The sequence below is a fragment of the Cannabis sativa genome, chromosome X, assembly GCF_029168945.1.
Source record: "Cannabis sativa cultivar Pink pepper isolate KNU-18-1 chromosome X, ASM2916894v1, whole genome shotgun sequence".
Classification (NCBI taxonomy): Eukaryota; Viridiplantae; Streptophyta; class Magnoliopsida; order Rosales; family Cannabaceae; genus Cannabis; species Cannabis sativa.
This window is the reverse complement of record NC_083610.1, coordinates 5,345,962-5,362,748: the sequence shown is the minus strand read 5'-3', so window position 1 is coordinate 5,362,748 and position 16,787 is coordinate 5,345,962. Positions and strand designations below refer to the sequence as shown.

General features: G+C 34.2%; 2 protein-coding genes across 2 annotated transcripts in view; one reads left to right on the top strand and one right to left on the bottom strand.

The window, feature by feature from the left end:
* The window catches only part of LOC115706361 (mechanosensitive ion channel protein 10), a 29,811-nt gene that overhangs the window by 12,192 nt on the left and 832 nt on the right, over positions 1 to 16,787 (top strand). The gene's annotated exons all lie outside the window — the stretch shown is intronic.
* On the bottom strand, positions 5,488 to 13,640 carry LOC115706372 (mechanosensitive ion channel protein 10). Its single transcript, XM_061107209.1, is given in 6 exon segments — positions 5,488 to 5,694; positions 6,394 to 6,547; positions 6,740 to 7,131; positions 7,978 to 8,095; positions 8,183 to 8,524; positions 12,567 to 13,640. Coding segments are annotated over 6 exon segments (2,046 nt in total). The 5' UTR covers positions 13,400 to 13,640.

Below are 16,787 nucleotides of genomic sequence, written 5' to 3'. Positions count from 1 at the left end.
TAAAAACGAAAACAAAACACATAACCTGTAAGCACAAAAAAACACTGAAAATAAAGAAAACAAAACCAAATTAAAGAACAACACCAAGAGAAGAACCAAATGAAATGTTCAAAACCAACAATAAATAACTAAAAAATTTAAAAACATGAAACGAAATGTGCAAATGAAACCCTAAAATTACACAAAGCAGAATGAACATAAAAACGCCAAAATATGGGTAAAGTGTAAATGAAGGAAAAGGGGGAAACGATAATGAAACTAAAAACCAACCTGAGTTCGATCTTCAGCAGATGCAAGAGTTTTTTTCCCAGAAATTTCTGGAACCGTGTGCTCCTCCAAGTTGAGCTTCGTTTTCTTCGAAGAATGGGGTCTCCCACGCTTGGGCATTGGAGCTTCAAAATCAGAATCATAATCTTCAATGATCGAGCGTTTACCCTTGGATTTGTTGGCCAAAGATTTCTTGCCCATTTTTGATTTTTGTTTGAGAACTGGAGAAGGGGATGATGATGAACGAGTGATTGCCATCTTATAAATAAAATTGAAAAAAACTGAAACAGAGAGGGAAAAACAGTTGATAAAACGTGGGCTAAGAGGGAGTTGAAAATTCGTGGATGAACAAAAAAGAAGAGGGAAAAACGTGATCAATAATGGGTGGTTAATCTTATGAAGGGAGGTTACTTGTATTCAAATGAAGTTAGAAAACAGAAATGAAAAATCGAAAATGAAATGAAAAGAAAATGAAAAAAGAGAGGGAAGAGAGTAGGATTTGATTGATGATGGATGGGTAAAGCACACGTGTATGTGCATGAAATGATGACTAAGTGGTATTTGTGTAATAAAACCAACATTGTAAGTAAAAAAGTTGATATAGGCGTGTAGGAGTATTTTTGTAATAAATTGTGCAAAAAGGATTTTTCATGTAAAAATTTCTTAAAAAATCCCCCTGAACTATTAAGTGTTGGATTTAAGAACTTTTGTCTGATTTCATTTAATTTTTGGTGATTGCCTATGTACTAAATCATACTCCCCAAACTTTGATATCTACCAATCATGTTCCTCAAACTTTAATATGCACTAAATCATACCCCTTAAACTTTCATCTATGTTAGACTTTCCTTACTAAAATTAGATGAAAGTCCTAAAATCTAACAATTTTAATAGTTCAAGGGAGTTTTTTTACGACATTAAAAGTTCAATGGGCATAATTTGGTACATGTCAAAGTTTGGAGTGTAAAATCTTAATTAGCCTATTTGTTATGTTGTTTTCTTATTACTTTCATGTGGTTTTCTTGTGTCTTTGTAAAAAACCATAAAAAAAAAATATATATAAAAAAATTAATCGTAAAAATATAAATTTTTTACGAAAAGTAATAATTTATCAATTTTCCCATAAAATAAAACAAGGAAAACTATTAGGCTAATGAGTAATGTATTACAAATATCATTATTTTTGGTGGAACCTAGGATACTGGTACCTCACAACAATGTTAAAAAACTTTAGGCTAATTAGGATTTTTGCCCCCTGAACTTTGACATACACCAAATCATGTCCTTTGAACTTTTAAGGTCATTAAAAATACCCCCTGAACTATTGAGATTGTTAGATTTAAGGACTTTTTTCTAATTTTAGTAAAAAAAGTCTAACATGGATGAAACTTCAGATGACATAATTTAGTACATGTCAAAGTTCGAGGGACATGATTTGGTAGATATCAAAATTTGGGAGCATAATTTAATACATAAACAATCTTTGAAATAGTAAAAGTGAATGGAATTTGACAAAAGTCTTTAAATCCAACAATTTCAATAGTTCAGGGATCATTTTTAACGATCTTAAAAGTTCAGGAAGCATGATTTGGTGCATGTCAAAGTTCAGGGAGCAAAAATCCTAATTAGCCAAAACTTTAATACAAATTATGAGTAGCAAATTTCATATCACACACTATAAAGAATCACTATTTTAGATCCTATATTTTAGTTCATTATCTATTTAAATCCCTATATTTTAGATTTTTTAATAATTGAAAACCTTTATTTTTCTTTTCATTTTGAGTATTAACTTAAAACTTATTCTTTAATTCATTCGTAAATACAAGAGTATTTTTAACTATATTTAATAATATTTTGATTAACACCCAAATTAGAGTTTTAGTTTTAACATTTTCCAAAAAGAAAATTAAAATTCATAATAAAATTTCTAGATATACAAGATCATCATAATGTTAAAAAATTGTATAACTCTCGTTATATTTAAGGGTATTTTAGTCATATTAATGAATATTGTAACCCTAGGATTTAATTGTAATCTTTTATTAAACCCAAGGTCTAAAATTAAATTTTTTAAAATATACTCCGAAAAATTATTATTGAACCAAATTTGAGTCCAAACCAACGGGGTTGACATGAATTGTTTCAGGTAGAAGGTGACATTTTATATTTAACTCTTCAAAAGCCCTTTTAACCTCCATAACCAGCTCCGTTCGACGTCGATTCTTTTCCCCGAATTCTTGAAAATTTATGGTGTGATTAACATAAAGCGCCATTTTTAACTTGTTCCCATTCTCAATCTCAATCACCACCACACTATGAGTAGGATGCCAATGTAATGGGGTGTAACGCCCTAATGCTAAGGCACGCTACAGTGCTTTTTCAATTAATGTGCAAACTTTGCTAATCAAAGTAATTTCTCGAAAAACGTGTCAAATTAAAATTTTTGCTTTAAACATTAAACTTTGTAATTTAATAAAATATTTACAAGTGCCGGGATCCCGATTTTTTAAAACTTTACAATCTTTACTTTATAAATATACATTCCAAAATATACAGATTTACAGGTCGCACAGCGACATTCAAAATACAACTCCCAGATGTCCCGAGACCGAACACTCCAGGTCGCGCTGCTTGACATGTACAATCTCACCAAGCTCAGGTTCACTCCTGTTCAGCCTTCGCCTTTCCTTTACCTACACATGAAAGCAGAAACTGTGAGTCAACAGACTCAGTAAGAAATGCATATAACATACCACATAATTTCCGACCTGTAAATAGGCGCCCATACACCTATTTACAGAGCTTAACAGATGAGCATGAACGTTCAATACCAGGGTACAACCACTATACCACATACACAACGTACCTCACTGTACGGGTGTTGGTAGGGTTTATCCCAATCACTGAGTATCACTGAGTAATGTACCACACACCTTAGCATTTTCTATGCTTGTGTTGGTATCACTGTATCGTACTCAAATTAACAACAATCACTGTACCAATACACTCACACAAGTGTTGGTAGTATTTAACATATTTCAAGCATGCATATATAAACACATATACACACATTCAGATAATCACATCATACATTATACACAGTTCTTACCTGTTTTCCGAATTCAAGTGTGCTGGCCGACCTGAACGGAATTCACGTGCTAGATGGATGCCCTAATCACAATAACGGTAACACAGATGAGTGACTCGCCAAATCACTTTCCGGGACTTAAAACCCGAAACTAAATGTTCCCCTATCAATAAACCTCATGGCAATACCCTATATTACCCAAAATTGGCCAAAACTAAGGTTCTGGAAAAACCCCCAACAGGCAGACCGGATCCAACCGGTATCCCGGTTCTGGGTCACCAACCGGTCGACCGGTTGGTATAGACCATCCAGAACCGGAATTCCGGTTCATCTGCAGAAACCCAAAAATTTCTCCCCCTTGATTCAAATCAAGCCCAATCTTTACCAAACTCTCCAGAGCTCCTAATCAAGGCATACACAATAAAACCCAGCCAGTATTTCACAGAAAAACTCAGTGTAAACAAATATGCCATTAGAGATCAAAACTTTGAACTCAAAGCTCAAACTTGAACAATACCAATTCAAATCATCAAAACCAGCAACAAGAGGTTAATACCAATTCAAATAAACCTAGAAAACCAAACCCTAAGCAAACCTAACCTTAACAGCCCCAATTTCACAAAATCACATGATCAAACTAAGGAAAAAGCTCAAAAATACAAAAGCAATAATTCTAGGGCTTACCTTAGATGAAACCACTTGAATCCTAGCTTAGATTCACAGAATAAAGAAGAAAAAACCCCAGTTTGCTCCTTGATTGCCTCAGCCGAATAGAAAGAGAGAGAGTTCCAAGAGGAAAAAGTTTTCTTTTTAATTTCTTTTCTTTGATTTTCTAATTTGGGAAATGGACTAACTAAACCTTGGCTGAAAGTATCCTTGCTAGGTGTCAATCCACCAAAAAGCCACCTATCTCTTATCCCTTTCAAATGACAAAAATGCCCTTAGACTAAAACTAAGGTATTTCTTTGAAACTAGGGGTAAAATGGTCAATTCCATAATCCCGCTTAATCCCGATAATTTATTTCTTCTAAAATATTCCCCACTAGGAAATAGGGTTCTAAACTTACCCATGTGATCAATCTAGCCATCCATCGCATTTTCCGTTGTCGCCGAGCAAAAATTACAAAATTAACATATTTCACATATAAGCTAAATAATACCCCCAGAGTTTAATAAAATCTCCGGAATTGAGAAATTATAACTCAAATATTTATTTCTAAATATTGGGATCCACAAATAAATTAATTCACAAATAATAATAAAATAATAAAAATTAGTGCTAATTGCCTTTTCTAATCATATTACTAGAGCGGTCATTACATGGGGTCTTTTCTAAGTACCTAAAATAAATAACAAAAACAAAAGCAAAGAGTTTAAATGGAAGAAAAAAAGTGAGAATTATACATTTAATGGAGAAGAATATAGCTTTGTTTATTATTATTCAAAAAAGTTGTTTTGCAATAAATTTTTAAAAATATAAGGAAAAAAGATAGTATATGATAACTGGTTACTCTAAGGAAATAAGAGTAGATATTGTTTTGAATCTTGTATTTTACAAAAATTACAGAATGAATTTTCTATTTTGTTAAATGGCAAAATAGACTCTATATTTTCTAAAATGGTAAAAATAGGACTTTGAGCTCAATTTTTGACAATTTTTTTTTAATAAAACCAACTTGAAGACAATTTATAACACGAACAGATACAAAAAATGTAACCAGTTTTGTCATAAGATCTCTAGATCAGATTATTATTAAGATTTATTTTGACAATTAATCAGTTCAGGGTCTTATTTGTACTATCTTGAAAAATACAAGGTTCATTTTGTAATTTAACAAAATAGAGGGTCCAATTAGTAACTTTTGTAAAACATAAGGTCCAAAATAATATTTACCCCTAATTGCCTCATTTGATTATCCTTAAGTAACTTTGTTACCCTAAGCTGATTTTTTTTTTTTAATTTTAATTTTTTATTTTTTTGGAAATTTTCCCATAAAATGTTTTTTTTTTTTTTCAAAAATAAACTATATTCTTGTAAAGTTTGCCAAAAACAAGTTTTAAAATGGAAATTTCCCAAGAAAAAAATGACATTGAAATAAAGAAATTATTATCATTATTAGCAAGTAAACTCACTTCTTGAATTTTTCTTTGAGCAAAGCTATTTTCTCCACAGGGGTATTGAAGTCAATAGAAAACTCTATAGAATCACCCATATCTGAACTTCTATAGTAGTTGCTGATGGGTTTTGTGTACAAAACTGAGTTTGGATAATATACTTTTTCATTGTTGAGTTTCAAGAACACAGTTGATAAGATGTTCATTTCTTCAACTAGCAACTATCAAAGTTAAAAATGTTGGTTAAGAAGAAAACATAAGCACCAAATATAAGATTGGAAGAAAATTTAATACGAGTTATAGTAATTTTCACCGAAGCAGTACAAAAATTATTCCATTGAAATGACGTTTTGGATGGTAGGAAAGTCTTTTATTTTGGTTAGAATCTAAGGCACTGTAGCAACATTGCGATATAAGGATTAGCTCGACATTGTTTTCCGTTTTTCGGTTTTAGAAATGAAAACATAATACAATTTTTTCAAGTTTTCAAAATATAAGGCGCATTTGGTTAATGTTGTCCAAAACAATAGTTTTTTTAGTTTTTTTTAAACATTCTATATAAAAAAAAATACTTCAATATTTTAAGACCATGATATGAATGTGAACCCGAACCCAAGCCAACCCCAACACAACCTCAACTCTGGACCGTAACAAGACCCAGATCCAACCCGACCCTAGATTAAGACTCAAACCTGACTCGGGATCAAACCTTGGACCCTAAACATGGACCCAGGACTTGGATCCCGACCTCGACCTAACACTTTGACCTTGACCTGAGCCCGAACCTTGACTCGACCCAAAACTCAACTCCGAATCGAGCCCAAACCTCGGCTCCGATCCCGAGCTTGAACCCTAACCTTAGAACCAAACCCCGGGCCCTAGACCGGACACCGACCTTGATCTTGACCCCAAACCCTCACCCGGATCCCAGACCACGGCCGTGACCCCAAACTCGAACCCTGACCACCTTTACCCTTGCCCCCAAACCTCTGCCTGGCTCCAACCCCAAGTCCAGGCCTCAACCTCAAACTCGACCCCAAATTGGGCTCCCGACCCCGTGCTCTGGACCCCAATCTTGTCTCAAGAAAATGATGTGAAAGATAAAGAGTGAGAAGAGAAAAAGTAATGAGAGAAAAAATAATGTAAAATGATGTCAGATAAAATTGACAAAAAGTCAATTGTTATTTAAAATAGAAAACAATATTTGGTTATTCTCAAAATTATTGTTTTTTGAAATTAGTTCTCTAAAAACATGACCAAACATGCCTAATTATTCTCAAAAAATAGTTTTTAATTATGATGTTAAACATGTACTAAAAATTTCATTTTTTTACTACTCTCGACCAAACATATAACTTTAAAGTTTTTGCAAAAATGAACATTACCGGAATGCCATCAATGACACAACGATCCCCGACGTCAAAAGGATGCATTATGAACACAAACACAATGTCTTTGCCAAACACAAAAGCTGCCAATACAAGATGAGATGAGAAAAAGACTAGTACTTTTGTGGTATCAATTTCCATTAGTAGAAGCCATATTACAATAGTCACCACAATGAGAATAGTGGTAACAAGTTTGTTCAGTTGATTAACTGCTGTTTTAGTGTCACTAAGAGCATGTCCTAGTGCTTTTCTACCATTGTACACCTTCACCTGCAATAAAAAAAAAACACTCAACACAATGATTTCATAAAAAACATCCTAAAACAATTGCATGTAGGTGCTCTAGAGGGACTCAAATCTAACATGATCGATCATTTAAGCTACCCTACTCGAGTGGTAAAATGTTTAACTTAAATGAATCTGATACAACTTTTTCGGTAGAATTCACTTTAAAAAAGCTAATCTAAGAAAGGAGGGTTACCAAATAGTTATATACTACTAACCAATCGTATTATTTCAGTCAATGTGGGATCATAACAACACTCTTTCAACAAATGTCAATGGTAGTCCAATTTACTACGAGCCTAATCCCAACGTTGCCCCTTTCACTCTTAAGGGAGCATGCTTCTGATACTACTTGGGTAAAACTCACTTCCAAAACTAGCATAGAAAAAGAGGATACCGAAGTAGTTATATACTACCTACCAATCTCATACTTAATCAACGCGGGATTCTAACAGAATCCATATTTACTTATTCTTAGTCTAGACTCTTGTGAGAAAGCTCAAATCTCGGAGTTTGTATGAACAGATCAAATGTCTTAACCATATGAGTTGCCCCTTTAAGGCAATATATATTCCTCAAGACTAATAGTTAAATGAATCCATATTTGCTTATCCTTAGCTAATACTCTTATTATTTAGTTTTAAGGGAAATTGAATTATCAAATGACTAATTATAATTCAACTAAACATGACCTTAAAAGAAAATAACATTTCTATTAAGTGATATATTACAAATAGTTAGTAATTTTTTATAATTATTATTAAAGTAAAATAAGTGAAAACCGATAATAATAATATAACACTTCAAATAAATAATGAGTTTGCGGCTTACCACCCAATCAGTGAGAGCTTTTCGGTCAATTCGACCATTCTCTGTCTCAATTAGAGGAAGAACAAGGTACACATCTTCCTTGGTCATGAATCTCAAGAGATCATCCTCATCAATGTAGCTATATGCCATTGCAAAAACCAAGTTAAACACAAAACAAAACAAAAAGGGAAAAAGTTAATAATACAAAGCTAGATTATGTCCACACTTGGAGCCAGGTCGAGCAACATTTCTGAAAATATGATAAGCAGCAGCAGTAGCCTCCATCTCACTAGTAATCTCCTTATTCTGTTCTGCAGCAACATTTTCCATCTCATCAAACTGATAAGAGATTGTCGAAAGCCCCGAACTCGAAACAGCATCAATCCAAACCTTCATAGTCCAAGCTGAAACCTCATCTTGTTTCATCTTATGAAGCTGAGCCATATCAATAACCTCAGTTTCTTCATTCATGTTTCCCTTTTTTGTACTTGTAAAACTCAATTGCCCCATGCTTGGTAACCTCCCAACCCTCTTAGCCACATCCATAAATGGATGCTGTAGGAATTTTCTTGGTGAAATTCCAAGATTGCCCTACACCACTCAAGCAATATGTCAAAAAACGACAGGGACAAACTTGTCCCAGAAAATTCAACTTAAAACACTATCAACGACAAAGAAACCTTAGTCGTTTCTTCCCTGCACGACAATGGAGCTTGTCGTTTTCACCTACACGACAAATCGTTTAAACCAAACGATTTGTCGTTCTGCCTTGAACAAAACTAAGTTCAATCAGAGCTAACCCTAGCTCATTTGCACCTTCGAACATTTGAGAGTTTCTCGAACTCTCTCTCTCCCTCTCTGCCTTCTCTCTGGTTCTCAAACCCTAGAACCAGAGATTCTTCTCGATCTCTTGATCGATCTTACCCAGAAATTACCCCAGAAACATCACACAACACACACACACACAAAGATCAAACACAACACATTAGGTTAGAGTTAGAAAATGAACACCAGAGATTATAGAGGTTCGCCCTAAATCAGGGGTACGTCCTCTTTCGAGCTCGCCTTGAAGACGATCTACAGATCTGCACTATTTTGGAGAAGTTCAATACAAAAGGTGAGAAATCCAAGTCACAAACTTTGACTGGTATTTCTGATTGTCTCTCTTTTTCTATCTATGTGTTTATCTCTCTGTATTTTTCCCGTTCTCACTCACTAACTCTTTTTCTTTCTTTGCATGAACTTGAAACAACGAGATTTGGAGCTGAAGCTTCCAGATCTGGAAATCTGGGTTTGAGTTTTCTGGTATCTCTCAACTGAGGGATTTGGTAAGGCTCTAGTCCCTTTATATACTTGTAGATTAGGGTTGATCAAAGATCTGGAAGTTAGTTACAATTTCGGTTGTAACTAACAACCAGATCTTGATCCACTAGAGGCGAAGCCACATAGGATCTGTTCTGGTCTTTAGTTGTGTTTATTTGTATTTTCTTCTCTTCTTGTAAAACTGTAATAATAAGTATTACAGAGAGGTCTAATTTAACAATTTCCACCTTAGATCTCTCCTGTAATGCTTATTATTATAGTGCTTCGTTCTTCAAGGGTCTTAGCTCATAGTGGTAATGGTCATCCACCATTACCAACCCCTAACAAGTCCAAGCAGTGCTTGAACTTGGTTAAGGGTAGCACCTTAGTACCGATATCAGAAGGATTCTCTTCAGTGGGAACTTTCTCTATCTGTACATCCTTTTGTGTCACTTTATCTCGTATAAAGTGATACTTGATTTCCACATGTTTGGTTCTGTCGTGAAAGACAGGATTCTTACACAAGTGGATACAACTCTGGCTGTCTGAGTAGATTATAGGTTCTTCATCTAGTAGTTTAATTTCTTCTAGTAGTCCCTTAAGCCAAATAGCCTCTTTAATAGCCTCTGTAACAGCTACATACTCAGATTCTGTTGTAGATAATGCTACAACAGGCTGCAGTTGTACTTTCCAGCTGATACAATTTCCCCATAGTGTAAAGAAATAGGCAGAGGTAGATTTCCTACTATCTCTGTCACTTGCATAGTCTGCATCACTGTACCCAGTGATCATTCTATTGTTATCCCTTCTCTTGTAGTTTAATCCCACTTCTGTAGATCTCAATAGGTATCTTAATAACCATTTCATAGCCTCCCAGTGTTGTTTACCTGGGTTTGCCATATATTTACTAAGTACACTAATGGCATAGGCTAAATCAGGTCTAGTACTGACCATTAGGTACATCACTGATCCCACTGCACTTGAATAGGGTACTTCACTCATAGCTTCCTTCTCAGCTGTAGTTTTAGGGCATTGATCTTTACTTAGATAGTACTGATTAGTCATAGGTTGCTTAGTATGCTTTGCATTAGTCATAGAAAAATTTTCTATGACTTTCTTTATGTAATTCTTCTGATGTAGCCTTAGTGTTCCATGTTCCCTGTCCCTAGAGATATTAATGCCTAGGATCTTAGCAGCCTTGCCTAAGTCCTTCATCTCAAATTCTTCCCTTAGCCAACCTTTCATTAGGTCAATTCTGGTCCTTTCCTTACTCACAATGAGCATGTCATCTACATACAGAAGTAAGTAGATGACTTCATCAATTTTAGTGCCTTTGTAGTATAGACAGGTATCATAGTAGCTTCTAGAGAACCCTTTCTTGATCATAAACTCATCAAACCTTTTGTTCGATTGCCTTGGTGACTGTTTAAGTCCATATAGGGACTTAATCAGTTTGCAGACCAAGTCTTCCTTGCCTTTTTCCTCATATCCCTTAGGTTGTTGCATGTAGATTTCTTCCTCAAGTTCCCCATGTAGAAATGCAGTAGTTACATCCATTTGATCAACTTCTAGGTCAAATTGAGTAGCTATGGTAAGTATAATTCTGATGGTTTTATACTTAGCCACAGGTGAGAATATCTCATTAAAATCAATTCCCTCTTTCTGTGTAAACCCTTTAGCCACTAGTCTTGCCTTAAACTTCTTAGGATCTGCCTCTGTAAGTCCTTCCTTGTGTTTGAAAAGCCATTTGCATGAAACTATGCTCTTTCCCTTAGGTTTCTTCACTAGTATCCAGGTTCTGTTCTTTCTTAGAGATTCCATCTCTGTGTCCATTGCCTTGGACCATTTCTTGGCATCTTTGTCCTGCATAGCTTCCTCATAGGTTTTAGGTTCTGTCATCTCCACTCCCATAGCACAAAAGAATGCATAGGCTAGCACTTCTTCCCAAGCAGTAAAACTGAATCTCTGTGTAGGTCTAGGAACCCTTCTAGTTCTGTCTCTGGTCAGTTGGTAGTCTTGTATTGCCTCATTTTCTTGTCCTTCTTCAGTAATAGGTTCCACCTGAATGTTGTCATCCTGAACTTGGTCATTTCCTTCCAAGTTTTCATCTCCCTGAGTATTTTCCATCTGTTCTGGTTCCACCTGAACAGTATTAGGTTGAGTGTTCCTTGTTTGCATGTCCACAGATGTGCCTGCAGGATTTTCCACAGGTTTTTCCAATATCCACAACTACTTGTTGTGTTTCTTCTTCTTCTCCCAGTCTTTGTCAATTTCTTGGTCCTTTCTTGAGTTGATTTAAGCTTGAACCAAAGCTCTGATACCACTGTAGGAATTTTCTTGGTGAAATTCCAAGATTGCCCTACACCACTCAAGCAATATGTCAAAAAACGACAGGGACAAACTTGTCCCAGAAAATTCAACTTAAAACACAATCAACGACAAAGAAACCTTAGTCGTTTCTTCCCTGCTCGACAATGGAGCTTGTCGTTTTCACCTACACGACAAATCGTTTAAACCAAACGATTTGTCGTTCTGCATTGAACAAAACTAAGTTCAATCAGAGCTAACCTTAGCTCATTTGCACCTTCGAACATTTGAGAGTTTCTCGAACTCTCTCTCTTCCTCTCTGCCTTCTCTCTGGTTCTCAAACCCTAGAACCAGAGATTCTTCTCGATCTCTTGATCGATCTTACCCAGAAATTACCCCAGAAACATCACACAACACACACACACACAAAGATCAAACATAGATCATTAGGTTAGGGTTAGAAAATGAACACCAGAGATTATAGAGGTTCGCCCTAAATCAGGGGTACGTCCTCTTTCGAGCTCGCCTTGAAGATGATCTACAGATCTGCACTATTTTGGAGAAGTTCAATACAAAAGGTGAGAAATCCAAGTCACAAACTTTGACTGGTATTTCTGATTGTCTCTCTTTTTCTTTCTATGTGTTTATCTCTCTGTATTTTTCTGTTCTCACTCACTAACTCTCTTTTCTTTCTTTGCATGAACTTGGAACAACGAGATTTGGAGCTGAAGCTTCCAGATCTGGAAATCTGGGTTCTGGATTTCTGGTATCTCTCAACTAAGAGATTGGTAAGGCTCTAGTCCCTTTATATACTTGTAGATTAGGGTTGATCAAAGATCTGGAAGTTAGTTACAATTTCGGTTGTAACTAACAACCAGATCTTGATCCACTAGAGGCGAAGCCACATAGGATCTGTTCTGGTCTTTAGTTGTATTTATTTGTATTTTCTTCTCTTCTTGTAAAACTGTAATAATAAGTATTACAGAGAGGTCTAATTTAACAGATGCCCTGAAAGGGTTTGTAACACATACTGATGAAAAATTGATTCTTGAATCCTATCAAAGAATGTGTTGGCATGAAAACTTGAAGCCAAGATTTTCAACAATAGAGCCTTTAACAACCATAAAAATGACCCAATGAGAAAAGTTACAAGACCCCAAGTTATGGACTCTAGAATTTTGGTAGTAAATTTAGACCTTGGAACACCATGGTTGATAAAGACAAGTACCCAAGTTAGAAGAATAAAATCCAACCAAATAAAGACTTGAACACTCCTCTTCAGCCCATGAACAAAGTAAAGAACTTTCTTTCTAAGCAAAAAGTTTCTCTCTATAATGAAAACTATTAGATGCATAAACCAATTGATCATTGATAAACCACATCAAATCACCATAACTAGAAAAACCCATCTCCATAACTCCAAACCCCAAATGATTGTTTTCTCTAATTTCTTGACAGTCAAGCTACAAACCAAACAACTAACTAAGATCAAAAACAAAACCAACTCAACCAACGCTTTGGTCTTCAATTTCTTTCTCTTCTCTTTCTTCATCTCAACTTTTTCATAAGTGTCCTCAAAGTCATCAAGGCCTGGTGAAGGGTGCTCTTCAACCATGGCTGTATCAATGGGAGCTGAGGTCTCTCCGAATCTGGATTTCGGTTTCAAAAAGACTGACCTTATAAGAGTTTTCCGATGAGTAAGAGTCTCATGTGGAGCAAGGGAGACATTTGAAGAAGACCCTTCTTGCTCTTTAGCTTCTACTACCTTTCGAATATCCACTACACATGATTCTCCATTGTTGAACAAAGCTTTTCCCCTCTTCACTTCCATCATAACACTGAGTAAAGATTAAACCTTTACAGAGTAATGAGAACAAAACAAAATTCTGAACTTTTACTTGAATGAATATGCATACACCAAACCAAACTAATAAAGCACTAGTCTTTAGAATAAAAATCATATCTTTATTGTTTATATATAATAAGGAGATGTGTGAATCAAAATATGGAGTTGTTGAGAGCTTGAAAATATGTTGAATAGCATGATAATGACTCCATTGTCGTTGCTTGTTATGTCTGGTCATATGTAACTCTCACTGTGACATTTTTTAATGACATTTTTTTATTGTTTAATGTTATTTTTTTTTAATAGTTTCCATACAAAGAATGTATAATAATAATAATAATAATAATAATAGTAAATGTTGGTGGAGCATTGTTTGAATCGGTTGGTCAGTTTGGAATGAATTATTTAGCGCGTGATAATGGGGGAAGAGTTCTGGAAGCATTCACCGTAGGTAATAGAGGTCATGTCAAGCGAGAAATAGCTGAAATTATTAGTATCAAAGAGGCGATGAGTTGGAAACAAACAGGTTAGTTTGTATTCAAGCTTTTGAAACTAATTTATATATCAGAATTTAGTTTGTTAGTTTTTGACTATAATAATTTTTTTAATAATATTAGTAATGTTAATTTTTATATTTTGTTAAAGGGTCTGCAAATAATTTTTTTTTTATTTTTTAGACTCTTGAGTTATTGCAATAGGTATTATTATAATTTATAATGGCAAACTTTTTTTATTAATGAAAATTATCCTTTAATTCAAATAATAATAAAAATAATAATTTCAATGTTGACAATACAATTCCTTTCCCTTTATCTCTAGAAAAAAGTGAACAACCTTACAACCATTTGATAAAGAAAAACAAATCATTTTTTGACCAAACTTGAGTCAAAGTCAATGGGGTTGACATGAATTATTTTAAGGTTGATGAGCAAAAATTAGTTATAGACGTTAAAAAATCTCAGATTATTAATGTATTGAAATATTATAGCATATATAAGATTTATTGACCACTTTTTTAATTTTCAATTAATTTTGAGATGAAATTTCATCTATATATTTCCAACCGTATAGTAGTAGAGAAGTCGATCCACACCCACCAACTTAGCTACGTTGGACGGCATGTGTGTGTTCATATGAGCCATTGACTATCTCCTCCCTTCTTAAAGAGACTTAATTAATAATATTCACACTAAAGATTGTATGCATATTTTAAAATTGAAAATTTGAAATAATTACACAGTGTAATTATATTAAATTTATATTGACGGCATGAGAATTGAGACTTCTCAATTACTTCTAATTACATAATTAGCCAATTTCAATATAATTACGTAGTCTGACAAATACGTAAAATTATATATATTTACCTTTAATTACACCTGATTCTAATTTCCTGGTGGTTTTTCAAACACACTTTCCAATTATTAATATAATTTGTTTGTACTGATCATTCATATAATATTTATATGGTATATATATACATAGCAGAAGTTACAACCCGAACTCACATAAGCCTTTTATGAGAAAATTTAAGATGTGAAGAACATGTATGTATGTAAAAATAATCATATGGATCAACTTTTTTAGTAGCAAGTATATAAGTAAACAAAATTGCTAAAAAATATATTATTAGTGTCTAGTACTCCCTTTGGTGTTATATTGTTATTGGTGTATAACTTAAATATTTTTTTTATGAAATATTAATATGCAATCGTGAGGCGCTACCTATAAAAGTACTCTGAATACTACTAATGTTCAATAACAATGGTCATAATTAAACTACTTAGTTTTTATTAGGAGGAAACTGTGTGAATTGGAAAGCCCAACTCTAACCAGCGGTTGCACTTTCAACAACAGAATCCGAGTACATAACAACCACAGAAGCTATTAAAGAAGCCATATGGATGAAAGCACTCTTACCAGAGATCAAGCTACTTAAAGAGTTTCCAAGAGTTTACTCTAACAGTTAAAGTTGTGTACACCTGTATAGAAACCCTGTGTTCCACGACAGGACTAATCACATAGAGATTAAATATCAGTTTATAAGGGATAAGGTAACACAGGGAGAGATACAAGTGGAAAAAGTTCTCATAGAAGATAACCCAGCTGATATGGGAACTAAGGTGGTGACTTTAAATAAGTTCAAACATTATATGAACTTGTTGAGAGTTGACACATGATGGTGAATGAAAACTTAATCAAGCTATGACCCTCAAAGTTAACAACAAATAAACACTGTAAAGGCAAAGATACTTTTTGGACTATTAGTATGAATATTTAGGTGGAAATTGTTGGATAAATCTCCATACTAACTGTCCATAAGGAAATACCTCAACAGACCATTATAACTCTTAGAGTAGTCGGTTCTGTTTCATAAGCTAAAATCTTACAGCTCCAGCTACATCTATTTACAATACAAGAAAGTTAAATAACAACATTCAAGACTCCAACAACTTGTCACAACTCAAGAAAATAAAGTAATAGTTTTAAAACTGTTTCTCAACTAACTCATCTCAGCTCAACACAACAAATCACATACAATAACAACACTATAAAAGGAGTATCAACCTGCCCATTTGAAGAGAGCTTCAGTCCAGTCCTTGGGAGATGCAACAACTCATTGTTGCAGAGAGTTAAACCAAGCAATAAGAGAGAGAAAAACCAAAGAAAGTCTTAGAGAGATATGCTGTAAAATCAAACTAGAAAAATAGAGAAAATTGAGAGAGTATTCGAGATTACCTGCTGGTTTGTGGCTTGGAATCTCGAAAATTCTTGTAACTAATCTTAACATTGATATGGATGATCAAGTGTCTTTGAGGGAAGCTTGACGGAGATGTACCCCTAATTTAGGGCGAACTCTGATATCAATTTCTGTCGAAATTCATCCTTTTGATGTCGGGGATCGTTGTGTCGTTGATGGCGTTGCGGTAATGTTCATTTCTGTCGAAACTTAAGTTCTTATATTTGCTAAAAAAAAATCTGTTCTTTTGCTATGTTGTTTCAATGCTTTAGATTCTAACCAAACAAAAGTAAGAAATGGATTCATTTTCATTATGCTTATTTGTTTGGTTTTAATTTAAAACATTTGAGTTTCATTTCAATGGAACGATTTTTCTACTATTTCGGTAGAATGACTTTCTAATTTTGTTGATAAATTTTAATCACACATAGGGTCGGCCCTGAGTTGAAATGGGCCAACGTAAAAAAAAAATTTTAGGCCCTTATGATATTTTTAAAAATTATTTAAAAAATGTGTATCTTTTAAAAGGTATTTTTTTAATTTGGGCCCTTAAAATAAGTGAGTCCTAGGTGCTGCCCTAGCCCGACCTTGATCACACATAGCATTTATCTAATTACCGAAATTTAATAATGGGGT